We start from the raw sequence: 27,139 nt of genomic DNA, 5'->3' as shown, positions 1-27,139 counted from the left end.
AATGTCTGACTGTTGTTAACAATTAACTTTATACCTCTTGTTTGAGATAGATAACCTCCTTGTTCACCATTCATCCTCAATGCAGCTTTGGTCTAATTTAGAGAAATGATAACATTATAAACTAATACTTCAAGTAGAAATACCTATTCCAGGTGATTTCCCGCTCATTATTTCAACCAATCAGCGCTCAGGAGGTTTAATTGTCGAAATAGAAATCCTTTCTGCAGTATTTAATCGATCATATCTTTCGTTATTCTTTATCAAAGTAGTCGAAATTTTGTGATCATGTTTAGTTATAAGAACTATAGCTCTGACATAAATTTGAAGGCGAAATAAAGTATATTTCCAGAGATATGAAGTTGTTTCAACTGAGAAATGGAGTTTTATTCGACAACTAATCCTTGTCCTCAATCCCCGGTTTATCTTACAGGCGTTGATGTCGGGTATCCCAAATCGCTGTTCAAGATCTCTCGTAAATAAACCGGTTCGTATCTGAATTTCCCACCGAGAGTTTTCCTGGCTTGATACGGCGAACGGGCGTGCGAGATATCTCCGTTTTCCGTGCCGGAGGAATGGTTCCTCAGGCTGGAACTACCCGCGTAAGACGACACCAAGCTGTTCTCGTCTCCGTGATTTCGATACGATTTCCTCGAATGGGCTCTTTCATGTTGGGAATCGTCTTGAAAACTGCCGTCTGAAATTGAATCATTGGGAGACGAATGAGACAGAAATACAAGTCACTCAAACGTGTTTGGAGAATTCTTACTGTAGCCTATGGTCCTATAAAGAGTAGGGCAATATATAGGGTCAATTTTCCCTGGATAAAAGGGAGCTTCAAAATGACTAAGTTAGTAATGGCGTATAGAATAGATAAAAGGGTAAATCCGGCCCATGGGAAAAGGGGTAACCAGTACTTTCTTTTGAAAGCCCGGATACTAACTTTTTCTTTGCATGCTATGCAGTCTATTCGGTACCTGATGAGTTTGCAAGCTCGCCTCTGATCCAGCTCGGAGCTGTGTCACTATCGTCAGCCTGGATTGTTAAATAGAAATTGGTGGTATTGATCATGAATCACGGCTGAATGCGGCAGATGTATTGTACTACACGTGATCAGTGTTATTACTACACCTGATTGCACGTGATCAGTGTTAAAACTTGCCATTTTAATTACCTCTTGTTCAGAAAGTGAACTCTGTACCGTAGGATCATCCGCGTAGATGGACTGCGCAAAGAAATGACATGTTAACTAGTTAATCCCATGCCCAGCCGTCACGAGGTGGAGGGATCTTTTCATTTTTCTAAGCACCCTAAAGCAACCTCGTTTTTAGGGGAAGCCCTGGTGACGAGTATGCTCGACTCACCATGTAAGCTGGCATAGTAGGTAGCGGGCCAGGTTCTGGTTGTTGAGAGAAAGGTTCCTCGATCAAATCACGTTTCAACATCGCCAGCAATACTTGAGCATACATGTTCCTGTTTTTTCTAAAGCAAGCGAGTTAGTTGGGTTAGTTGCAGCATAGCTAGAGCTGAATTGAATTATTGTTCTATGGTTTGCTTTATTTATCATAATTAATCGTTTCTAGGCTGAATTCGATTCATTCAGCATTCAGCTCACGATATATGGTAAAGATCAGTTACAGGAGGATAAATCATATTTTTGTTTTTTTAACTGGATTCTATATAGCTCAGTGACCCATCTAGCCAATCAGAATCAGTTCCCTTAAAATTTGACTTTTCAGGTTTATTCATAACGATAGGCAGGACCCAGATACCTTTACGCGCTCGCTCTAGCAACTGATCTCTATATTACCAGTTGGACGCAGAGATCTTTCATGCCATGCAAAAAAAGTGCCCGGGGCCTGGTCACGATTCACTCACGAAGCTGGTTATTCCTAACTTTTTGGTACGATTTTGAGGTGTGGCCAAAACGAATGGCCGCAAAAATGGGTCACAGTTGGGGGAATATTAAAAATTCACGAATGAAAATGCTACAGGTCTTACGGGGACGAAAAACCGTTAAATTCTCGAAAAGTTTACTATTTTAATGCACGTATGTATACATTTAACTTCTGGCGGATTAATATGTTAATTGTGTTCTTTCGTGTGCCATAGTAAATACACAATCTCCAATGATTTTAGAAGCGAAGAATATGTTTCATCCAGTGGAAAATTGATAATAACAAAGGCTTGTCAGGTAAAACAGGTTTAAATATCGTTCTTGAACTTATTTTGGATATTAATTATAAATGTAATATTTAATAACCTTGACATGAGCGAGGCACCGTTTCCCGGTGGCTCACAAAGCTTCTTGATCCACATTGCGATCCTTTGACGTTCTGTTTAAAGAAATTACTTCAATTTTATACGTATAAATAACAGATTATACCAGCAGCTTTCTTGACTTGAGGCAACACTGCATAAAAACATAGAAAAAAGCAAATGTTTGGGAGATCTGAGCGCTACATTACAAACTGATGAGTTATGAAATATAATCATTGGGTGCATGGCAGTTAATTTTGTAGAGCACTTGTCATTATTTAAACTGGCAGTTAATTACACTCATTCACTCATAAGTTATAACATAACCTGGCATCTGACAGAGTTAGATACTAATAAAACAGAATGGCATCTGGATGTATTAATGCATAAATGCAAGCCAATAAGTTGAGAAATTACTGACAGCTAAATTTTTCATTCCTCAACTCACCAGAAAATCACCTGCTAATATTAGACATAGCAAAATACTAAAGGAGAGCATATTGTATTAAACCATTTTGCAAGATAAAAAGCTCAAATATTGTCCTATAATATGATAGAATAGCATTCTACGTACGCTCTAGATAGCTTTAACCACAAAACGTCCTCAAATGGCGCATGAACACAATCAATGGCACTTTTAAAGTGCGACTTATAAATAAATATGCAATAATACCTTTAGCATCCCCTGAGCCACAAGGACTTGGTAGATAGAGCCAAGGCATAATGTTAAATATCTCTAGTTTTCAAAAATTGAATACCAACTTATATTTTTCAAAACATATAGGAGGGCAAACCGTTGTATTCAATAACTGCACAAATAATATATTTCTAATTACCAAAGATTATTGATGAATGGGTGCAATTTGAATGTCAACTGTCATCCGTAAACGAACTGTTCATGCAAACAGTCTTTGGCAAACATTGTTAATCCAAAAAGCTCAGAGGTATTAGTAGGGATTATAACAACAAATCATTTTTCAAAAACATTATTTACATTTAGGAAATGAACACAGAATATACAATGAGGTTCTGATTGAGATATTTACAGATGAAATATCCCAGGAGGCATTGCTTAAGTGATGATTTTGTCAGCGAGGAGGGAGGGGAGGTTGACATGATGTTGAAGGGCTTTCGCTAAATGGGCCCTGGTAAAATACAGTAGGTTGAATTGTGCAGATGTAGTGGGTTGGACTTCTCACACAAAGTTGTCCCCCTTTTTGTGTGAAAACATAGATTTTGGAAAACATAGAAACCAAGCTGGCAAGACCCATCTCACTCATGCTCCTATATAAAATGAGTCATGATTTACACTATAGTGAATCAACCCACAACGCCATCAGAACAGGACACTTAGGCCAACAGTTGGGTAAGAAGGGAAAGAACTACATTCCATACTCTCAAATGCACATTGTTCAAGTATGCATCAACATTTGTTCAAAGCAATTGACAGGCTTCGGTGTGGCACATTGAGTATGTTCACTGTCCATGAGACCAATCCAAATGTTTGAACTTGTCAAAAGTGATTTCACTGAAGACTGTTAAAAGCTATTAACAAATACAAACACTTCCAAATGCAACTTCTTCATGCAAACAAGTCCACAAATAATGCAAGATACTTACCAGTTTTCTTGGCCAACTTCAGCACAAACGGCTTCATACAATCCACAAAACTATTAAAAGTGTCATCGAGTTTTTCGATAGCAGAGCCTTCCCTGGCGCTTTTCAAATCACGTTTCCGCGCCGAAGTTGTCATATTTCCCGTCGCTTTCACACAAAGTAAACAAAACCAATCTCTTGAGCTTCTTAACGTTATGGACCAAACGAGAGCATAATAAAAAGCGTCAAATCCAAAGTTATTTTAGTACCTTGTTATAATACTCAAGCAAGGATGTTTACAGTTGCATTCCACATTAAAACAATCCTCTCTTTCATCTCTGGCTTCGTAGTTTAGTGTTTACTTTGCCCTTTTAAAGGGATCCTGTCGAAATTTAATCCAAGAGATCTGATAAAATGAACGCTATGAACCGTCGATCGCTGCTTTTTGCGTTTAATTTCCTGCCGATTTTCCTCGATTTTCTTATTTCAACGTTAAAAGACGACAGAGCGATGAAAAACGTATCAAACTGGCCCTTTAAATATATAAAAGTAGCAATTTCTCTTGAAATTTATGCAGAAACAAAATTCATATTCTCCCGCGAACCGTTTTCAACCGTTGAAATTTCGGAAGAGAATACGAGATTTGACCCCGTCGTTATGCTCCCGGGGCTCTACTTCGGCATGACGATGGTAATAAATTGGGGGTTTTTTTAAACAGTTTGGAACAAATTGAAGAGTTATTCATAGTAACTCATAAACCTAAGTATAGTTTTTGCCTTAGAATTTGTTTTATTGAAAAACAAACGGAGTTTTAAAAAGCAAAATAAAGACAGAGCTCAGACAACCGACCGGAGACCCTTACCTCACTTCCTTGTTAGGTGCAATAACCGTATTTTGGTTTTGCCATTCAAAATGGCGGACATTATTTTGCAAACTCGGTCACTTTTTAGGCGCTTTTATTAGGAATGGCGTCGAAACAACACATAAAGGAGGTGATCAATGCCTTATGTAGGATAATTCTTCACAACGGTGGGACAAAAATAGCTCCCGAGACCTTTCGACTCGCAAAATTCGGTAAAAACGAAGTCACAGGAGTGATGTGGAAATTGCTGTACGAGACGGTTTGGTTTGTCAAGTTTAACACTTTCCGAACTACCGAGAAATTTAAGGACGAAAATATGCAGGATGCGATATTGTGGACCAAATATGAGCTTTATGCAAGGGGATATTATATTCAGAATTTCTATGAATTGCCAAATGACATTAGTTCTGGGAGTAGGGAAATTTTGCTTGCCTTCGGCTGGCTGGTGTCAAAGTCGAAACTGCTCAATAGTTTACTGGACAATTGCAATAACATATTTGAGGAGTGTTTGCCAACAGAATGGGAATCATTGATTGCCTCACACAAATCACATTCAGAAAAATCAGACAAATTTTCTAGGAATTTAGAACTAGAAACTGACAAATGTACTGACTTTAACCAGCTCTCTTGGATTCTAGGAAATTTGATGTTAAGTTTTAAAGGATTGTTCTCAGCAGAGAACCAGTTAGCGTCATTGCTTGCCAAAGTGCATTCAGCCACCCAGGGTGTAGCCACGCCCAAAGGCCACCTTTCAGCTTTGGAAGTGTTTCTGCTCCGACACCCAAAGGAACTTTCAAAATTCTTAGAAAAAACTATACAGTATAATGAATATCTTGGAAATTTATTGACATTTACTGAAATGCAAGATATCTTTTGGAAATGGTTGGAAAGTGTGTATGAAGTCAAAGGTCTGCAACACACAGGCTCAGAAAGCTTGATGTGGAATGGAGAGAGGACTTGCAAAAAGTGTCGTGAAATTTCTGAGAGAAAATTATTGAGTATTTGTCGCATTCAACACGAGATCCAGAAAGTTATTGATGATAACAGCAAGCAGTGCTCAATATCATCAGAACAAGCTGCGTCTGATGATATGGAAACTGTATGCCAAATAAAATTAGAAGAGCTTAATCAGAAGTTGGATGCTTTATGTCTGGGTGGCAAAACTCGATCCAAACAAGCCGAAAGACAAACATTTCCAGAACTGAAGCATGTTGGTAATACTGGCAATGTCAAACAACCAGAGAAAAGCAGTGCACAGAGGGAAATTGAAGTATTGAAAGTGAAACATCTGGAGCTTGAATTAAAACTTATGGAACTCAGAAATGAGCATTTTGATATTTTGAATAACTTAGCGGGAAACATAGAAGACACTGTACTTATTCCTCCAATTGGGAAAAACAAATACACTGAACTAAGAAATAAATAAGTGAAAAATATTTGTTAATGTATTATATTGCCTGACAAATGAAATAAAATGCAAACAAGCAGCTATCTCGAACAGTCAGGTTTAAACCTATTGTTGCTCACTGAGCTCGGCTAAAAATTAAAAACAATGGCAGATCAATTTTATCACTACTCTCTCAAGTCTCAACGAATTGTTTTTCAGTTGTTCTGCTTCTTGATAATTTGTCAATTGCTTGTTTGCAGGTGATTACAAGGTTATATTATTGCCTTAATTCAATTGTTAAAAGTTTTTCGGACAATTGGTTTCTGCCATCATAGCTGCCATTCAACCGACTTATGATATTACAAAATTATTGCAACGCTTGAAAAGAAACGTGATTTTTGCTCGTCTATAAAATGCACAAGGTTTTCAATAGGAATACTATGACATACAGATTGTGTATTTTTGCATTAACGCACTAGCGTTACAAATTGTAAAATTCAACGAATATAAAATACCAAGTTTCAATTTTAATATAGCCATTTAATATTTTATTATTTTTCGTTAAATTATGCCTAGATCCTTCTTTTCCATTCTGATATATTATAATCTTATTTTGATAGTAATTTGAAACCGGAAACAGGAAACATCACTGTGCTTGGCCTTGTATGCCCTTCAAAACAAATTTGTAAATAAATTGACATTTGATCTTAAAATAAATCTAAAAAGACTAGAATGACGCAAGATTTTTGCAGTGTTGTAGAAGAAACGAATTGTTCATAAACTAGCAAGGTATTGATTCAAAACTTCGCTTCGATTCTTTCATTCTCATCCCTAAAATACGCTTTTATGATTGCTATATTTTCCACAAGGGATGAACGAAATCGTCTATGATGTTCTTGTTATCGGCGGAGGGTTATCGGGATTGACTGCGGCTTATCGATTGCTCCAACATAATCGATCATTGAAAGTGTTAGTCCTCGAAGCAAAAGGTATAGAGTAGTTAACAGAAACTGCAAATGTTTCCGTAATACCGTGACCATTTGATTTATTCAAATAGCAATTATAAATATTCATAAGTGATATAAAGTTCTGCAGTAAGTGCAGTGTCTAATATGTCCCTCTTTTTTATATGGGACTGAAAAAATAGGTGAAACTTAAGTAATAGTGCAATACTGCATATTTCCACTAATGTTTTTACTTTAAAAATGTGGTTGTCATAACTAATCTCATAATCAGGAATTATAGGATTAAATGCCCCAATCACATCTTCCTCTGGTTTAAGAGCTTGAAGCAGTTTCGACTTTCAACCATTTAATTAGACTGTCATTAGGGCAAAAATCCACCTTCCTTAAAACGTCCCTTAAAAGTTTACTTCTAAGAATGTTTATGTAATGTTTTCACTGCAAATGCAATTAATGCAATTTAAATATAAAAGACAGGATTGGTGGCCGCACCCTGTCAGCAAAACTCAAGTGTGAAAATGGCAAGGATATGTGGGATCTTGGTGGGCAATGGGTTGGAAGGTAATGTGACCATTAACTGTTGCATTGTCTACTGTTATATCCTTGTAAATTGTTTTAAATTGCATCCCATTTGTATAATCAGTGTGCTTAGATGCATCAACTGGGTATAATCTGGGTGCATTACTCATATAATCTGGGTGCATAACCAGGGAAAACACTGAAGTAGCAGCATTGAAAATTTGTAATTGACTTGTGTCTTGTAATTGATATATTAATTGACCATAGCCCACAGGTTCATGTTATGAAACTTATTGAGGAACTGGGACTTGAGGTTCACAACCAGTTCAACAAGGGTGCAAAGTTTGCCAGATTGAGTGATGGGAAAATCCGCAAGTACTCATCGGCTTTACCAATGGTATCACCATTTTCCCTCCTGGATATTTACTTTTTTATCAATAAGGTAAGGTGTGTCAGTGGATGATAACGACCAACTTTATGCTCATCATTATTACTCTTGGTAGTGCTGATTAAGTGACTTGAGATGGTGATTGATAATGATGATTATAATCAATGGTAATGATCATTAGTGGCGATGATGATCAATAGTGATGATAATTAATGGTAACAATTGGTGATGATCCATCATAGTGATGATGACCAATAGTGATGGTGAATCATGGTAATAATCGATGATGATCAACAATAGTGATGATTATGATTAATGGTGATGATTGGTGAAATAATGATGAAGCAATAATGAAGCACTGTTCGATCTAATTTGTAACCCTTTCTTCACAAGTTATCTTATATTGCAATCTGGATTTTTAGGCAGACAAATTATCACAAGAAACGCTGTTAAATTCAAACCTTTCAAAACGTCTGGACAGTCAAACGCTGGAAAATTTTAAACAAAATCATTGTTGGACCGAAGGTCAGGGTCTAACCTTAAATATTTCCCCCTAATAACGCAAAGAAACACTAAACAAATGAACCAAACGAACGCCATAAACCTCACCTGCTGTACTCTTGAAAATATAGGAGCGAAAGAGTTATTCGACTCTGCCTGTGGTGTAATTTTCGGGGCTCATCCATCCCAGATATCGTTGCTTTTCTTCCTGCACTATTGTCAGTGTGCTGGTGGCGTAGAACCGATCTTGGAAAGCGGCAAAGGTTCCGGCCAGGAGTGGAGAATAAAGGTTTGACTCCCAGCGCCGTTTTTAGAGCGCTCGAGAATCTCACAGACAAAATCACACGCCATACTGGCATACGCCAAACCATTAATGATAATAGCGAGGTTAACGCCAACAATGATAGCAATTACAAACAACTTCATATGAAAGTTTGCAAACTTTTAGTCCACTGGCACTGTTGGCCGTCTTGTGATTCAATCCCACAGTTTGATTTTGTTAAAGTCCGGACTATGATATTAGTAAAAAGTCCAGCGTTATTACAAAGCAACTATATGTTAGATATAACTTCGACTGTCTTCTAATAACAGGCGTTGAAAACAAGAGCTGAGATTATGCAATTTGCTGTTGTAAACGCCTTTGGGAATTCAACAATTATTCATTCTTTTCTTTTCTTTGCTAATTTTATTGTTTAATCAGCCGTCATTGTTCTCGTTTTCGTCCTAAATCTTAAGTTCCTAATCATGACAATGCCTAAGGCTTTTACGATCCACAACTTCATTTACCAGGTATTAGAAAGTTCTTGAATTCCGTTACGATTCTTTGAAGCATCCCGTAACAAGTCTGTTAAGTCAACATTGACACGACAACCTTGTAACCAATAATCATTTTTGCCCAGTTCAGTTTTCAAATTGTATGAAAGAAATTGAAAAAAGGGCAACTATCCGAATGGCAATGATATTGTCTGCTTTTAAAAACCTTGATTCGTTATGTTGATCAACATTTTAACAGGGAGGTGCACAGACGATTTCTCACAAACTATTGGAAATGATAGGTGATGAAAACGTTTGGCTTGAAGAGCCTGTCACCGAAATATCACAGGTAGATTTGAATGATATCAGTGTTTTGAAATGCTTTACATATTAACAAGAGACGCCAGTCTGCCTGTTCTTCAACACCTCTTTTCTTCGGCGAATTAAACTGATTTGGTAAAAATTGAATTGAAATATTTCGTTTCAGGAAAACGATAATGAAACGATAGATGTGGTGACAAGAACTGGGAAGAAAATCACAAGCAAATACGTTGTAATGGCGATACCACCTCATCAAGCATGTAAGCTAGGCAGCAAATAATGATGTTTTTCATTGTTCTAGTCGAAAAACTGAGATCCTGCCGATTTAAGCGGCAACTCTCATTGACTTCTGCTTCAGCATGCAATAGAAATGTTAAAATGTTTATTCCTTTATGTGTTAAGTCATGGAATTATAAAGCTTTCTGCTAAAAATACGACTTTTAAAAAGAGCTCAACTGATATGCGAATTCAAGCCTTTAAATTGTTTGCAGTGAATATCAGTTTCACACCGAATTTACCCTTCGACAAGGAGCATCTATTACGTCATATGCCCGTTGGTCACCTGATCAAGTTCGTCGTCACTTATCCGAAGACTTTTTGGCGGGAAAACGGCCTGTCCGGAGAGATCGTATCATTTGACGATTTCAAGTTTTCCGATAAAAACGTTAACGGGAACAGCGGTTAGTGTTTTGTTTTTAAAGATTTTACAGTTCTTTCTAAATGTTCTACCCTTATACAAAAACTATGCTTTCATTTTTTCTTAGAATCAACAAATGAATTTGACGATATTTCGTTCGTGGGCGAAGCTCCGGTCAGCATTGTATACGATGCAACCTCGGCCAATGGGAACGCGGCATTAGTCGGGTTCATTTCCGGTGTCGCGGCGGCGCGATGGACTCATAAAAAGGTGAGCTGAACTGGACTATATCTGACCTGATGATAATGCTGAAATATGAAATTTTTAACACAACTTTCCTAGGAAGACGAGCAAATAAAAGGAATAATCAAGTTTTTAACGAATTTCTTTGGAAAAGAAGCGGAAAACTACTTAGACTTTGGTATCAAGGTAAATCATATCTCACACGCCTAAAGTTTGCGTTAGATTTAGTTTAGAAGAGATTAAGGATTAGATTTATGGATTTAGGATCAATTTATGATCTCAACCTTGTCTTTATAGGACTGGTCTAAAGAGGCTTGGAATGGCGGGTGTCCAGTGAATTATACAACCCCAGGAACTTTATCCATTTATGGAGACTGCTTGAAAAATCCATTTGGAAGGTATAACTAAACCTTCCCAGCCTCGTACCCAGGCGCTTTAATTAATAGTGAAATAGTCCAGCGTATTATATGCCAATCAGGTTTTAATATGTCTTGTGAGACCCCAGTTATAAAATGCTATTATTTCTTTGCAGGATCCATTGGGCAGGAACGGAAACAGCAACGCTTTGGTCCGGTTTCATGAACGGTGCTGTACAATCTGGTACACGAGCTGCTAACGAAGTACTCACGAAAATTGATCCCAAGTTTATCCCTGTCTATCAAGACAACGAACAGCCGCGACAAAATATTGCCCGAAAATCCGGAAATAATTTCTTGAAATTTGGTATTTTAACAGCAGTTTCTCTGATTGCAATATTTATAGCAATGGTATGGTTTTAAAAAAGAACTTCTAGATACAACAAACAATTTCGCGCAATTCTCTAAATTTTACCGCAATATAATAAACGACGCATGCGCATGTGTTAAATAATTGGTTCCCAGAACCTGAGTTTGATGAACTCTATAGACACTGGAACTTTAACTGACGGTTATTTGGTCGCCATCATTGAAGCCAATTTGAAGACGAATTGGGTACCAGGGATCGTCAAAAAGGGATCGTGAGTGCAAAAACGATAATAATGGACTGGCACTGGTAATTCAATTTGGATTTAATTTTGGTGACCAAGTTATCGTTCCAGTTTACATAGAGTTCACTGCATGAGCTCTATTATAGTTTTATAGGAAATTTTTATACTAAATATTCTAATTTATGATAGGGATTATTTAAATTTATAACAATTCGGAGGGAAAAAACGTAAAGAGTAAATTAGTTGTTAAAGAGAAATAGCAATGAAAGTTTTTTGTTTCTCGTTTTAATTAAAAAAAACACCTAAAAATTACGTTCATAAAATATATTGGGTTAGGTGAAGACACAAGTGGACTTTGCACCACTTGTGACGTCAAATTTTCACTGCTATTTCTCTTGAGCATACTCAATTTTTTAATATTATGTAAAGTAATTATTTAAGTATTTTCAAATCATTCGTTTAATAGAAATCTTTAATTCTTTGTAACCGCGTTTTTTATTTAATTTCGCATGTTTTAGTTGGTAAAAAATTCAATTTTGAACGTTTTCCAATTTTAAACATGTATTACCCATGAAAGACCTACAACCAGCATTGTCCAAGGGAAGGGAAGGGCCTGTAAACCTGTAAACTAATGCATTAGGATCAGACATTTTTTAAGTTAAAATCAGCATACGACTACATATATTAAAACACGAATACGTTTTACAATAAAATATAGAGAAAATTGAGAAAGACAGAGTTGGTTCGTTGCCATCGATTCGAAATCGACACAAGTGCCTTTCCATTCTTCATGCATGTGCAAACAGAAATTTGCGTAATCCAGACTGTGATTTCATGCATACAGATCAGTGGTTCCTATCGATGTTTTTCATAAAGATTGCAGCCTGTAACTAGTTTTCACTTTGGACAAACTTAAAAAAAGTACTTTCAGGCATTCACAGGGGCTGTGAGGAAAGTGACGAGTAAAATATAAAACCTTCACCATCCTCGACCCTAGTTTTTGTGATGAAATATTTTCCCTGTTTCCAAGATTAATTTGTCAAAAATAAAAGTTATTTTGCATGCATACGGTAAAGAAAGATGTTCTCTTCTTTCTTTCCATAACCGTTGGAAAAAACTGGAAGTCTATCATTCAATTTAAAGTAGTCAAAACTATAAAACAGCCTTGAGTTCTTCATGAAAAACATCTATTCTATAGCTAAAGTCCCTCTACGGAATAAAATTATTCTGAAAAACTTTATTGTTTATAAGTGCAAATTGATATACTCATGCAAACACTATTTATGCAAATCCTCGCAACACGTGTGCAGTTTAACTTATTTAACTTATTTTTTTGTGTTTGTTTACAGAAGTCATAAACTGGACGTAAATTACATAAAAGTTGAAAATTAGCGACGATAATAAATAAAACACAGTTTTTAACAAAAATGATACATACAGTTGTTGTATATTCCCCATTGTTCATACCATAAAATCACTAGAAAAAGAGAATAAAGTTACCCTTGAACATTTGAAAAACACTAAAATGAATTTCTAAAGATTTGTGTCAGTAATATGAATGTCAGTCATTGTCTATGCCTGCCTTTTACTGTCAAAGTGGAACTTAGATTGGCGAATGTGATTTTGAAAGAAAAAAAAAACTGCCCTTGGAAAGAGAATGACTGCTATTGTTTCAAATACATAACGTATATAGATCATTCAACGAGTTACAAGATGCTAATCTGTGCCATTTCTCTTCAGGATGCCATTACTAACAGATGCAATAGACCTTATGCATAATGACGTAACAAGCCGTGACACCTGCAGGGAATTCTGGTCTTAGTAGTAACGGCGGGAAATTTTGAAGTTTGAATTTTTCGCCGTGACCACTAAAACCAGAATTCCCTGCAGGCGTGACGGCTTAATATGTCATTATATGCATAAGGTCTATTACGTCTGATATACATAACCATTTAAAGATTGTTATTCACTTACATTTGGAATATGATAGAAAGCCAATCCGACGAGGACTAGCAGGAAACTCACGCTCAAAGATCCTAAAATGATAACAATCACGTTCCCTCAACAACTCAACATTTTGTGACTCGATTTAAACGCTGGCAATTCAGATTAGTTGATGCAAGTTGTTGAAAACATGACTGTGAACAATGGAATTGTGCGATATCCAATGAACAGCATTGTTAACAATAGTTGTTCACCCATCAATATTGTTGCAACTTGTTGGTAATCATGTCAACAAGTTGCGTCAACAATGATGGTTCAACATGGTTCAATGCTTCGAGCAAAAGTTTCAATCAGAAATGTGATTAGCCAATCAAGTTCAACTGCCTGAACTATCCAAGACGCAACTGTCAGATTGGTAACCGGGCTATTGCAAATCCTGCGTCGTGTGCATGAGCAGGTGATACGAAAATTATGTTCGGGTAAAACATTCATTACGTTTGCATTAAAATGCATCTATATACCTTTGTTTTGATTACCACTACTCTTCTTGGTTGTGTTGCTTGTGGGAGTTACAGAAGCCGAAGCAAATTGCTGCTGATCGATGCCTAAAATATACGAAAAACAGGGTGTTTTAAAGAAGTGCTACTACTTCAAATAGAGTGACAAGTTCAGGGTATTTCTACAATCTTGGCAGCAGAAGGTGCAAAGTCGGTGAAAAAATAGCGACGCGCACGTGAATAAATAATGTAAAGTCATGACGGATGTAATGATGTTGTTGTTGAATTTCCTATTCTCTCCGCATCACTATTCTCCTATTTCTTATTCTCGCGCCCCAAGACGATGGAAAATGCTATAATCAGATTTGGTTTGGTTCAATTCGACACATGCACAAGTCACATACAGGACGAATGGCTGAATAAATTGAGGAGGATAGCCTCAACGCTATTCTTATTCAGTGGCGTAACTAGAATGATAATTTGGGGGGTGAATATTCATGCATGCGTCTATTCAGTTCTGCCATACGAATTTCTTTTGTAAGATCACCCCCCCCCCAAATTATTGTTCTAAATTCGCCCCTGTAATTCTATAGGTGGAGATTCGGATGGTGTACCTGAAGTTAGCGTTGAGTTTGCGTCATTTCCTAGAAAATTTTGACATCAAACACATTATCATATATAGCCGCCTCATTGAAAATTGCATGAATTATACTAGAAAAATAATAAAATACATAATGTATATTCATATTAAAAAAAAGCATGATATACCTTTATCAGAAGATGCCATTGTAACATAGGCTGAAGTGGGGGTGACACCTAGATTTCATCAAAATAATAGATAATGAAGCTCCTATAACATCCCTGCTATATATGTTGCAAAAGTTTACTGAAGGTTGCAAAAGAAAATGTAAACTCGTATATAGTCTTTGGCGCTGGCCTGTATAGTTGCTGCAACCGCAGTGTGATTTGTATCATGCATATGAGCGACAAAGGGACTATAAAATTCTAGTGAAGGGGTATTAGCAGGTAATCTCGGGCTCAAAAATCAGCCAATCAGCGCTCAGGTAGGTTGTCGAAAAAAAATCCATTCTGCAGTATTTAATCGATTATATAACCTGGAGTATGCGTAATTGATTCTTTGTCATAGTTGGTCATAGTTGTTGCATCAGAAGGAGTCACAGATAACGAAGCTTTTTGACTGGATCCCATCGACATTTCTACAAATGAAAAAGCATAATTAATACCGCTATGATATACGTTCTGTATTATATTTACACTATATGCATGTGAAATTTGTATATATAATCTCGTTATCTCGCGGTTCATTGTTAATTATGTAGAATTTGTTTGAAATAGTCATGAAGAATGCTAAATTAAAAATTTAAGTATATAATTTTTCCGGCAAAGTGCAGAGGTTTCAAAGCTTTTCAGTTGCGGATGATACAACGAAATTGTAGGCCCAAAGTGATCAAGTAGTGTGTTTTTTTAGAGAACAAAGGGACAATTCAGTATAGCAAGAAATAAACAGTTTAGACAAAGCAAGTAAGAAAACCCAAAAACAATTAAGTATAGCATCCATGTTGACAAACAAATAGACTGTAAACAAACAATCATGCATACAAACAAATACCGCTATGCAAACAAAGTAAACAAGCGCTTAATGAAACGAACAAACAAACAAACATATTCAGAATGTAAACAAACTGTACCCGGGCAAATCAGAAAGATGCCGAGTTCCAACTTCCAATAAATATCATGTACATATATTGTTCCTCACGACATATATATATATATATATTATATATATATATATATATATATATAAAAGTTGCGTTGTGCCAAATACAAGTGTAGATATAGAAAAAGGTTGCTTGTCAACTAGAGAGATATTATTCGAAATAAACATTGTGAATAAAGTGATATTAAAAAATACAAAGCAGTGGTTATGTTCGAATAATATCTCTCTAATTGACAAGCAACCTTTTTCTATATATATATATATATATATATATATATATATATAATATATATATATATTATATATATATATATATATATATAATTTAACAAAAGAGTTATAAGGAATGCAAAGCAAACTTGCCTGATTTATTCATTGACTGGAGTGTCGGTGATGGAATGATTGAAATAGTCGAGGCCTGTGCATATACTCCATGCACGACAGTAACCGCCAAAAGAACTGCGCCAAACTAAAAGTACAATATCGCCAAGAAGATTATTTTGATGTGTTTATTGCAAATGGAGATCAATATAACGAAAGTAGAATCGGCCGATTGTATGAAAACAAATTTTACTTGATGGCAGAATTGGCCAATCAGAGTCGTTCATTTCTGTTTCAACCGCGTCGTTTTAAGAAGGCAATTTATAGTTTGAAGTTTTATACAACAACCCGAGGGCCGAGGTTGTAAAGATCAAGCGATGTTGATTTATTTATCCAAATAGAGGTATAGCTATATTGTAAATAGGCAATAATTCTCGAATTCTCGAAATTCCGAATTCGTCATTTAAAACCTTCTCAAAGACAACAACGCTGATCCAGCATCGTGACATTCAAAAACTGAGTCGATGTTCAAGAACTTATATATTGTATTTTTCACGCTTACCTAACTTGAAAGTTAAAATGTTGTTAGCACTTATTGAAATAATCTTGGATTATATTTCTGATGTTTTAGATCGTTTTTTATTATAGATTACACTTTTTACAAATCTCCAAATGGTGTGGGGGGGGGAGGGAATTACCCCCCGACCCTAGCTCCTATAGGGTTGAGGCCCGCCTATAGACTCGAATTCTTTTATATAATCTGGCTTAACAAACGCGGTGTGTGGTATTGCTCTTAATCCGGTTATATTGTCCCATCCAATTAGCCAACGATTTACAAAAACGTTAAGTTAGGCAAAAGAAAATGAAATGGTCGCGAACTTGGAAACCATATGACGCTTGTATTATTAGAAACAAAATTGTTTCGTGACAAAAGATTTCAATTCATGTTATAATGGAACTGATAATGATCCCAGTTTTACCTCGCGTGTTCTCGCAAGATATACGTGATCATTTTCCACAATACTGACTTATAATATTACATCATGCAGACATATGTTAGCTCCATTACAGCATTTTGAATTCGAAGCATGGCAATCGCTCGTCAACTTTGAGCTAGTTCGAATTTTGGCAATACCTCCACAATTCGATTGAAATTTCCGCGTGGACAATTTTCAATTCAATCCCCATCGACCAGCAACAGAATCACTACAAACACTTTAAACGACTTTAAACATTCAAACTATACAAGCTTTGCTAAAACTTACCATACTAAACTTAGCCATTAGCCCGAATATGATATGAACTTGATCGAAAGTTCGTTCTTCAATACAACCTTAGGTCTGTTGAGACGCCTGAAGTGTAGCGGTAAACTATATCGCAATTAATCAATGCTTTAACGCTTTGGTTCAAAGTAGTTTTAAGCCCTGCACAAAAAGCGTTTATCTTCTTTCGTTTATACGGAGATTAAAAAGATAAACAGTGCTTAGACAAGAAGCGAGCTGCTAGGCAACACAAACAAACAACGAAAAGTCCAAGTAAAAAATAAATGCAAACATAGTTAGATATTCATATGCAGACTTGTGTCTCCAAAGGAGAAGAGCCGAGCACTTCCGTATATTTCAGAAGAAACTGGTACCGATTATTATATATCAATTTAATAATGTTATTGTCCAAATCTACGTTAAATCCACAATTCCGCAATTAACACCTTGATTTTTCAGTGCAAGAAATGCGATATCTTTTTTTGTGTCTTGAAATAACCGTCACCTTGGTTACCAAGAGCTTGCGACAAAAATTTAAATTGTTTGTTTAAGAAAAAACGGTTTGTCACTTTCCTATTCGACGACAATGCTTTTAGTTTGTATTTCAAATTTACTTCTGCAATCTAATAATTTCAGCTGCTGTAGTTATTTCAGTTTCGTTTTAAAATTAAAGTTGATAGTTGTATAGTAGGTGGCTTGACTTCCGTTGTATCCTTGTTATTCTTGTATACTACGGATGTAAGATAGCATTTCTGTTATAACTATGATCCTTTATTGACATTAAAACCAGTCTGTTTTACTTAATAGCCGTTATATATTATTCATAAAGATCTAGAGCAAATATGGCTGAATATTTTTCAACTATATTGCAACTATTTCCACAAACGCCATGCGAATTTGGGATTTTCAGTGCTAAAACTTAGAAAATATTAGAAATTTATATATGAAAATTGTACATTTTTTTTAACTGAAATTAGGATTGAGGGCATTGTTATTCTAATCTTGTGAGCAAACTATGTTCTAATTTGAATTTTTTTATGACGCTATGACGCTGCAAACCTGTAATGGTAATGCAAATATAATTTTTCTTTCATTTTCGATTTTGTCATCATTTTCAGCGATGTGAATATAATTTCGTTTTTATATTTAAATTGGTCATCGGTCATCATGTTGACCGCACACACGTGGCAATATTCTATCAGATCAAGCACCTTGACATGATCATGAAAAAATACGACTAAAATACAGTGATAATTTCATGTCCAGAATCCACGAATATAATCCTTTTTCTAATCCTTTGGTGTAAGTAGTTAGGTAAGGATTAGGGCCAGGTTTAGGATTAAAAGTTAGGATTATATTCGTGGATTCTGGAAATGAAATTATTACTTAAATTACAACTAAATGGCAACCAGGCTTAACTGGAATCCGGTAACCTTTGTTCGTTTTTTTAATAGTGCACCCGCTGCAAACTAAAACCTTAAAACCTTTGCCCAAATATTGAGAAGCAACTTGTGCGCCAAAATGGCCGAATGCCATTTTTTACTTCCTTCCGAAAATATCCGACTGTGCGTCATATCTTATTTTGTGTAATAGGGTTTGGTCACACGGAGGGAAAGATAACAAACAGATGGGCCCAAAAATCTGCTAGCATTAGCTTTGTTGAATATGAGAGATGTGGGGGACGTGCTCAACAATTTGATTTTGGGGGCCGTGGATTGCTCTCACCAACCCGGGTTGAGTTCATCGTTTAAGAGTTCATAAAATTATAGTACATATAAGCAAACATTTATTTCATTGCAAGTGTCCTGAAACAGGCAAAAGGTTGTCATTTTTTAATTCTAAGACTTTTGCAATTCTAGGTAATTCTACAATTGTAGATGAACACCTAACGAATTCTAGGTAATTCTACAATTATAGGAATACCTAACCCGCGAACGGGCATATTTTAGAAAATTTTTGAAATTATTGCATATTTTTAATAAGAAACTGTGTTTTGTTCTTCACTACAACAATACAGACGACCTCACATTTTCACAGGTAAGGAATCGTTTTAACAATTTCTATATAGTTAATAATATCACTCAATATAATATCTTATGTCGGAAATGGTTGGTAAACGAAGACATGCATGCGCACCATATCGAAAAACACCAGTATTTGAAGGTTCAGTAATTTTAGATTCGTTTGTGTAGTCCATATGACGACATATAAATTGTCGGAAGACAGGAGTAGAAACACTGACTTTACAATTCTCCTTTTGTGCTTCATTATGATCAATATAACTGTTCCCGGGAAAATAAGCTGGCATGTGTTATCTAGGTTTATTTTAGGTAAAGAGATATTCGATATTTTCAAATTCATCAGTTAGTTCCGATTCATTGCCCTTCCTGGAGTTATAGTAGATGTTTTCATTTTGCACTTACAAGTATATCGAAGTTATTCTTATTGTTTATGCACAAGTTTTCTGGATCCGTAAATATTTCTACCCCAGTGCAGGAATCTATAGTGTCTAAGCAGCTATGTTGTTCCACATACGGTATTAAACCTGTTCAGCTGCCAAACACGAACAATCATAAATATTCAGGCTATAAATACGAATTTGTATATGTGGCGGCTTCTTTAAGTCCTGTTATACGGCGTATATAATTAAAACCAAAATCATATAAAACATAGTGTCGTTGAACATAAAAAATATATCTTTGTGGTTAACAGCAAATGTAATTAAAAGTGAAAATTTTCAAAATATGGTCGAAACAAATTTCTGAAAGGCGAATTTCTGAACGTTTTAAAATAGACCCGCGCATTAGGAAATTTTAATCTAGATTTTAATCTAGGCCATTCTCCACAAGAATTTTAAAAATGCGTCACAAAGCTACGAAAGTTTCGTTGCAAATAGTTGCAAAATATGAAAAATATAGTCCATCAACGTTTGTTTATTTTGTATGAATTAGCGTTACGCGGTTGAAATTAATGCTTTTCAGAAACTTACGAATTTTATTAATTTTGTCATACCCTCTCCTGCTGAAATTAAGTTTCGTTATATCAATTTTATGCACCGTGGATTTTTCTATAATAGTGAGGCATTCAAATCATTGTAATGATAATCACCTTAGCCATGTCATTCTGTTCTACAGGGGCCGGTTGTATCAAGCCCGTTTAGTTTAAACGGTGGATAAGTTCAAAATGGAAAGCAAGTCTGTCGTTTTATTCAACAAGCAAACTAAATGTTTTTCACCTTAATACAAAGATATTGTTTACAACTACATATTCAGTGCATAATATTCAAGTTGACTCTTTCAAGATAGTTGTAAGAGTGTTATTTAATTTTGACTTATCCACCGTTTAAGCTTAACGGGCTTGATACAACCGGCCCCTGAGCTATAGCCTAATAGAAATAATTACTAAATAGCTATTTGTGGCTCTCGGAATGTTCAAGGGCACACACATTAGTATGTAAACTGAAACTTCTTTGTACTATTGCAGGAGGCATAAATTAAATATCTTCTCCTATTTTTTCTAGCTGCATTTTTGGAAACTGTGTCAGATGTCATAATGGAGAGGTTTCTTGCAGTTCCTGGTAGTGATATACAACTTAATAGGGAATTGCGTAACAGTTTAGAAGCTTCAAAAAAATCGATAAAAGAAGCAGAAAAAGCCCTCAATGGCAATCGTTACAAGTCGTTAAAAGAAGAATATTTATGTGATGCTTTTAAAGAAATCGAAGAAAATGATTTCGAGAAAGTGGTGGATGAATTGCAAAAGTTACTCAAATTGCGAGATGAAACAAAAACAGCACTGCTTGATGCATTGGGCACGACTGAACGGCTAGTAACGGATTGGAGCTATTTTGAGATTGATGATAGCAAATATGAAATTATTTTCATTCAAATTGTCTTCCAGAAAAAAAAAAAAAAAGTGAATCTAGGGGTCGCAAAATATAGCATGAAGTTTGAGTTGGCCATGTTGGTCGAAAAAAGGCTTCGTTGGGGGTGCATCCCCATTAAGACCAGAAGGTATTTGGATGAAGAAACGCTAGCTATGACTATTGAACGTCAGAAAGAACAGTTCAAGATTCTGTGCAAAGCCAAGTTATTTCGCTATGTTGATGAAAAATGTGAAAACTAAAAAATCAAAAGCTATGTTTAAATAAAACGAATGTAATAATTGCACATAAATGATGGGCGAATCATTATTTTAGAAAGGGATATGGTAAGGCCATATTGAAATGTGATATTGGGGGATCAGCTTTCTAATGCCTATTTCACGGGTTTTTTCCCACCAGCGCAATTTCTGACTGAATCTATGATGGTGTTTGGGTGGGACACACACCTTTTTTGTAGAATTTCTGAAGCAATAATCCATTCGCCCTCACGTCGAAGCGTCAAGACGTGTTTTTGTCTATTTTAGCAAAGTTAATAGAATATACATGGTTTGGAGAATGAAAGTACAACTCATTTACTATGTTATTGTCCAGGTTTATGCAAAAAAATTCTTTCTCGTCACGTGTTTATTGTATTTTAACCAAATTTACCAATGGCAAATACAATAGACGTGTGATGAGAAAGGAACAATTTTTGCATAAATCTAGTCTCCAAACCATGTATGTTCTATTAACTGTGATTTTAGGCAGTTGTTACACCACATTTGATGCCAAGATAAAACAGTCTTCCTTATAGCGATATGCAAGCACGCAATTTTGCCTTTATGAGAATTCTACTTTTTCTCCTCGGACACGGTACTTAATTTTCCCTCCCTATCTTTTTCTAATGGCTATTAGGGGAAGTTATTCTTACTGCCAATTCACATGTTTTCTGGCTCTGTAGTTATTTCTACGTAGGCGAAAATGTCTAAGTGTCTAAGTTAGCTATACTTGATTTATGGTTCAACATACGCTTTTAAACCGGTTCAGCTGCCATGCAAACACGTATATATTAAAGCCATTCATAGTATATGTGGCGTTTTCTTTATCAAGATCGTTGTGTATAAAACCAAAATGATATAAAACATATATAGTGTGATTGAACGTAAAAATATCTTTGTGGTTAACAGAAAATCTACTTAAAATTAAATGAAAAATTTCAAAATATGATCCAAACAAATTTCTGAAAGGCGAATTTCTGAACGCTTTTAAGTAGACCCACGCATTAAGAAATTTTAATCCAGATTTTAATCTAGGCCATTCTCTAAAACGCGTCACAAAGTTAGAAAAGTTTCGGAGTTTCGTTGCAAATAGTTGCAAAATATGAAAAATATAGTCCATCAACGTTTGTTTATTTTGTAAACCCTCTCCTGCCGAGGTAAAATTAGGTTTCGTTTAATATATCAATTCTATGCACTGCGGATTTTTCTATAATAGGGACGCATTCAAATTCAAACTAGACCTTGTTTTCATTGTGAGCGAAGTTTCGCAGTTTCGTTGCAGAAGGTTGCAAAGTACGAAAAATATAGTCCGATTAACGTTTGTTCATTTTGTATAAATGTTTTCTATTTCTTTTATAATATAACTCAAAAACAAGATTTTGTATAAATTTTTTGATTCGATCAATTGATCAATTCTCATTACACACTTCGCTTCGAGGAAACAATTTAATTAATTTAGTTGACGAATTTAAGTTTTACATACATACGGCTTTATTCTAATTCAAATTCGCTTCAGCCGCCTGGTCGTATAATATATCAGCACGATAACGTTCACATCTAGAAAGGTAAGGACTGAAACAATTTTTATATGTCAGAAATGACAAGTAAACACAAACAAACATGGGTTTTTGATGGTAAATTTGACTCTCATTGCCATTGCCAATGGGAATTGATCGTAAATGACGACATAGCTATATAGGTAATCAGTATCAATTAGGACTAGATATATTATTAAAGGAACCATATAATTCCCTTTAACGTTTAACAGTAGCAATCCAACATTGACGAAGAAGATATGACAGCATCTATATTAGGGAATTTTACGGAAAATATAACGCCGGATTATTGGGGACGTCGTTAGTCTGTTCGACGATGTATAAATTGCCTCAAAGAACACACCTCAGTCTCTAGTAATACTTATTATGCTCTATAATTGTGAATTTCGAGCTTATATATACATATATTATTCCAAATATATACAGTCAGGTTATTACTCCGGCGCCAGCGACGGAGTTGAAAATTCGCCTCGGTTTTTTTTTTTTTTTATTTTTCGTCGTCGCAAGTCTGTAATGGCACGAAAATTAAAATACTAGTATTTGAAATGTGTATGTGACCGTATAGTTATCTACGTCCCAGTCTTATCTCCCAAGAGTTGTGCTGCACAGCTTTGGCTAATTTTCCGATGCGCGATTCGATTTCGCTCGCATGATACGGCAATTCCTCCAAGAGGAACAAATAAACCGTTCTTTTCATGCTGTTCGATTAGTTTAGATTGAATTGGGGTAAGAACATATTTAATACGTGTAGATTCTGGTCCTATTTTAATAATATCGCTGCTATTTTGCCGTTTAACAAGATGATGTGGTCGTGTATGGGCGCGTTGACACGTCGTAGTTTGGACAGGATTGAAGATTTAATATAACTATATAAGCGCGAATTCCAAAAGCAAAGTGTAAGACAAAGCGAATGTATCATGCGGTTTATTTACATTTTTGAACAATTGAACTTCTATACTTTTTTAAGTACGATGTGCTTCTGAATTTCGCGATCGAACATTTAGGTTCGCAAGGCATCTAAATAGATATGAACTGTAACTGTTCAGAAGCTTTATAATATTGAAGACTGGCACGTGCGCCGGAATTAACGCCAGAACAGGCGTCTTGTTCGGTTTTTAGATTCATAAGCTTGTTCCGACCCATTGCCCTTCCTATAGGACTATATATTGTACATACACTTTCACTTTGTTACATACCGTAGTTATATATGGCAACTGTACGTTGCACTTTTTTTATCAAAATCTGGGCAACTGATACCAAGATGCATGTGTGAAACTGTGTCATTGAACGTGAAAATATTTTGACTTATAGCGAAATTCTTGAATGCGTGGTTCAACATGAATGCAATTGTAAAGTCTTCGAATAGCTTAGGGGTATTCAATTAACTCTCGGTCAAGCGATCTCACAGCTTTTGTTCGATCGCATAAGCGCTATTTGTGGAGGACTTTCCCACAAAATGTTTGATTCAGGCATTGCCAGAATGTTTCCACATTTTACAACGCGACCCAAAAGTTCCTGTTATTGACGTCATGCTTCAGATGGCATTTCAATGTCTGGGGCTAAAGTGAATGCGGATTGTTTACCAAATGCGAGTGTTGAATATGCTGAACTACAGATTTTAACAGTCCACACATAAAATAGATATTTTCTTCTATTTTTTCTAGCTGCATTTTCGCTTAACAGGAAAAATTGTCAGTTGTCATAATGGAAAGATTTCATGTACCTCCTGCTAGTGAAATGATTTTCAAACTTTACAGACAATTGCGTAACGTTTTAGTCTCTCCCAGAGAGGGGATTAAAGAAGCAGAAGAAGCCGTCAATGGCATTCGTTACAAGTCGTTAAAAGAAGAATATTTATGTGATGCTTTTAAAGAAATCGAAGAAAATGATTTCGAGGAAGTGGTGACTGAATTGCAAAAGTTACTCAAATTGAGAGATGAAGCAAAAACAGCACTGCTTGTTGCGTTGGGCACAGTTGAAAGGCATAGCGATTGGAGCTATTTTGAGGTTGATGATCACGAGGGTGAAATTGGTTTCGGGCAAATTGTCCTCCATAAAAGCAACGGAAAAGTAAATCTCGGAATTGCAAAGTATAGCATGAAGTTTGAGTTGGCCATGTTGATTGAAAAAACGTATATTTTAGGAATCTTCCCCCACACGACCACAATGTCTGCAGATGCTGGACCACTAAGCATCAGTGAACGTCAGAAAGAACACTTCAAGACTGTGTGCAAAGCCAGGCTATTTCGGCACGTTGACGCAAAATGCCGAGAATAAGAAATAACAGACTATTTTGGACACTGGAGACGATGGAGCGAATCAAGGCTATATATATCACGTGACTATTAAACATGGCTTATTTTCTTCACTTTTCTCTGGTTTCTTTATTAATATCATATTGTTCGCCTTACCGGGATATTTAAGTAATTTTCAAAAGAGAATTTCCAACGATTTCCCATAAAATTAACGTAGATATATATACTGTATAGCAGAACAAACTGCGTTACAGTGGTAAAATTGGTGAGCCATATAAAAAAAGTATATATCATGTAACAACATTAATTTTGCGTAGACACTGGATAGTATTTTACCAAATAAAAGTTGCACAAATATATTGTATTTATTCACATAGATCAATTATAGTGATGAAGCTTTGATGAACCTAATGCTTCGCAATAAGATATCTACAAGTCCGAAAGGTATGGGGTCAGTGCGTCTGGGAACGCAGTTAGTAGGAGCCCCAATTATTAATTATCAATAGATAGATAGATAATTACTACATCAGGGTGGCTTAGAACCAGACTTCTTCAGAGCAAAAATCCTAGTTATTGGGACGGGGGTAACGGGGTTGGCCTCTTCAAGGTATAGTCGATGCGAATATTCCGTGAAACCTAGAAGCTTGAACTTGCATACTCGTTCAACACAGCAGCCAAAAGGACAATATGGAAATTCCGTTAACTATGGGGGCAATACACTAGGGGAGTAACCCAGCTTTCTAGAGAGTTTGATATTAATGTGTCGGTAGATATAAAAAATTGTTCTGAAAAATTGAACTGTAGTTGATATTAAAATTTCCCGCCTATTTTCATTCTTTGGCTCGTGCGCAAAATCTCCGCGATCCGTTATGAAATTTCAAATGTTTTCGTCTTGCGGGGGTTTATTTATTGATCTACAAATGGATTTTAGCCAACCAGTGCCTCCTGCAATAAATGTTATAGTCCGGAGTCTGAGTCTAATATATTTCACTTCTGTAATCTGGGCGGAAGAACCATGCACTAGCCTGAACACAGACCTTCGTTTCGCCCACCTTAAAATTCGCGGGGAGACGCAAAGGCGAAACAAAAGTCTGAGGAAAAGTGCTCAAAAGCGTATGCAAGCTGATTGGCTAATTCGCAGAAAGATGCCTTTTGATATAGCTAACGTACATAACAAAGGATATTTTGAAAGGTTCGTTGGCAATCTTCAGCAATTAGGTGAAATGACAAGTATTTATACTTTTTATATTTGAGTAGAGATTTTACGAATCACAGAAATGGATGTAACGATATTCGCGTGCGATAAGTAGAAAAATTAAAACGTCTCGGAATCCGGCTGTGTCCTACGCACCCTCAATGAAACTGTTTATACAGCGACAATTATTATTACTAGTGAACACTTCTGTGTAAACGGCTAAAAATTACCGAAACAAAAGACACACTCACCCGACATACTCCGTGAATGTTTACATGAAACTATAGTTAGCATTGAAATAACATTAAATGTGTCAATCATCAGCGAAATTATTTAATTAAGTAGCAACGTGGGAGAAACACGCGTTTGAACACTTTTTCATCAGGCTCAGACCTTTGTTTCGCGAATTTTAAGGCGGGCGAAACGAAGGTCCGTGTTCAGGCTAAAGAACCACCAGTCTTTGTAGCGATTAATGCCCTTAATTTTCGCTCAAGAAAAGAAGGATATTTCTGGCTTCTTGAGAAGTACAGCAGGACCGCGATTTAGAACTACAGTGAAAGACTGACTGAATATTACAACATTCAGAAAGCGATTAGTACTGTAACGTTTGGAAAATTATAAGTACAGTATTATCACTGGCAATTCCGTTTTTTGGTACTTCTGCTTTCTCGACTTAAGGCGGATTGCAAGGGACATACGGGGTTAGCGTTATGATTTGACAAGAATTTTACCCAAAACAAAACTGAAATCTAATACCACAGCTCGAAGTTAGAATTAGGGTTAGATTTAGGATTAGGGTTAATCTTAATCAACCATAATCCTAATATATGACACCTAAT

General features: G+C 35.9%; 5 protein-coding genes across 6 annotated transcripts in view; 3 read left to right on the top strand and 2 right to left on the bottom strand.

The window, feature by feature from the left end:
- LOC114529016 (centrosomal protein of 112 kDa-like) overlaps positions 1 to 4,514 on the bottom strand; it is a 34,327-nt gene extending 29,813 nt beyond the window's left edge. The window contains exons 1-8 of one of the 2 annotated variants that reach the window (XM_028550743.1): positions 4,122 to 4,514; positions 3,877 to 4,020; positions 2,261 to 2,333; positions 1,362 to 1,479; positions 1,172 to 1,222; positions 975 to 1,032; positions 429 to 694; positions 35 to 92 (exon numbers count right to left, since the gene is read on the bottom strand). In XM_028550743.1, the coding sequence (XP_028406544.1) occupies positions 35 to 92; positions 429 to 694; positions 975 to 1,032; positions 1,172 to 1,222; positions 1,362 to 1,479; positions 2,261 to 2,333; positions 3,877 to 4,009 (757 nt within the window). In that variant the 5' untranslated portion in view covers positions 4,010 to 4,020; positions 4,122 to 4,514. Of the gene's footprint in view, positions 1 to 34; positions 93 to 428; positions 695 to 974; positions 1,033 to 1,171; positions 1,223 to 1,361; positions 1,480 to 2,260; positions 2,334 to 3,876 lie in introns of both variants that reach the window. The other variant, XM_028550742.1, reaches the window with a different exon arrangement.
- A 181-nt stretch (positions 4,515 to 4,695) lies between these two features.
- Positions 4,696 to 6,140, top strand: LOC114529044 (tubulin epsilon and delta complex protein 1-like). The gene has a single exon (XM_028550768.1). It carries the CDS (start codon positions 4,818 to 4,820, stop codon positions 6,138 to 6,140), a length of 1,323 nt encoding a protein of 440 aa, XP_028406569.1. The 5' UTR covers positions 4,696 to 4,817.
- A 634-nt stretch (positions 6,141 to 6,774) lies between these two features.
- LOC114529174 (probable flavin-containing monoamine oxidase A) lies at positions 6,775 to 11,673 on the top strand. Its single transcript, XM_028550942.1, has 13 exons — positions 6,775 to 6,890; positions 6,971 to 7,090; positions 7,537 to 7,624; positions 7,850 to 8,024; positions 8,393 to 8,495; positions 8,603 to 8,760; positions 9,484 to 9,573; positions 9,712 to 9,805; positions 10,037 to 10,225; positions 10,310 to 10,452; positions 10,525 to 10,611; positions 10,723 to 10,823; positions 10,958 to 11,673. Exons 2-13 carry the CDS (start codon positions 6,973 to 6,975, stop codon positions 11,202 to 11,204), a joined length of 1,593 nt encoding a protein of 530 aa, XP_028406743.1. The 5' UTR covers positions 6,775 to 6,890; positions 6,971 to 6,972; the 3' UTR covers positions 11,205 to 11,673.
- Positions 11,674 to 12,041: 368 nt separating this feature from the next.
- LOC114529175 lies at positions 12,042 to 17,363 on the bottom strand. The gene is made up of 8 exons (XM_028550943.1): positions 17,158 to 17,363; positions 15,935 to 16,040; positions 14,949 to 15,050; positions 14,602 to 14,649; positions 14,448 to 14,477; positions 13,858 to 13,941; positions 13,367 to 13,428; positions 12,042 to 12,869 (listed from the first exon to the last, which is right to left on the bottom strand). Exons 1-8 carry the CDS (start codon positions 17,173 to 17,175, stop codon positions 12,867 to 12,869), a joined length of 453 nt encoding a protein of 150 aa, XP_028406744.1. The 5' UTR covers positions 17,176 to 17,363; the 3' UTR covers positions 12,042 to 12,866.
- A 1,773-nt stretch (positions 17,364 to 19,136) lies between these two features.
- LOC114529186 lies at positions 19,137 to 21,318 on the top strand. Its single transcript, XM_028550954.1, has 2 exons — positions 19,137 to 19,191; positions 20,675 to 21,318. Exon 2 carries the CDS (start codon positions 20,707 to 20,709, stop codon positions 21,277 to 21,279), a length of 573 nt encoding a protein of 190 aa, XP_028406755.1. The 5' UTR covers positions 19,137 to 19,191; positions 20,675 to 20,706; the 3' UTR covers positions 21,280 to 21,318.
- Positions 21,319 to 27,139: the final 5,821 nt, after the last annotated feature.

The sequence above is a fragment of the Dendronephthya gigantea genome, unplaced genomic scaffold, assembly GCF_004324835.1.
Source record: "Dendronephthya gigantea isolate DGI-Jeju-01 unplaced genomic scaffold, DenGig_1.0 000053F, whole genome shotgun sequence".
Lineage (NCBI taxonomy): Eukaryota > Metazoa > Cnidaria > Anthozoa > Malacalcyonacea > Nephtheidae > Dendronephthya > Dendronephthya gigantea.
Note: the sequence above shows the minus strand (reverse complement) of the source record. Positions and strands in the feature narration are given on the sequence as shown.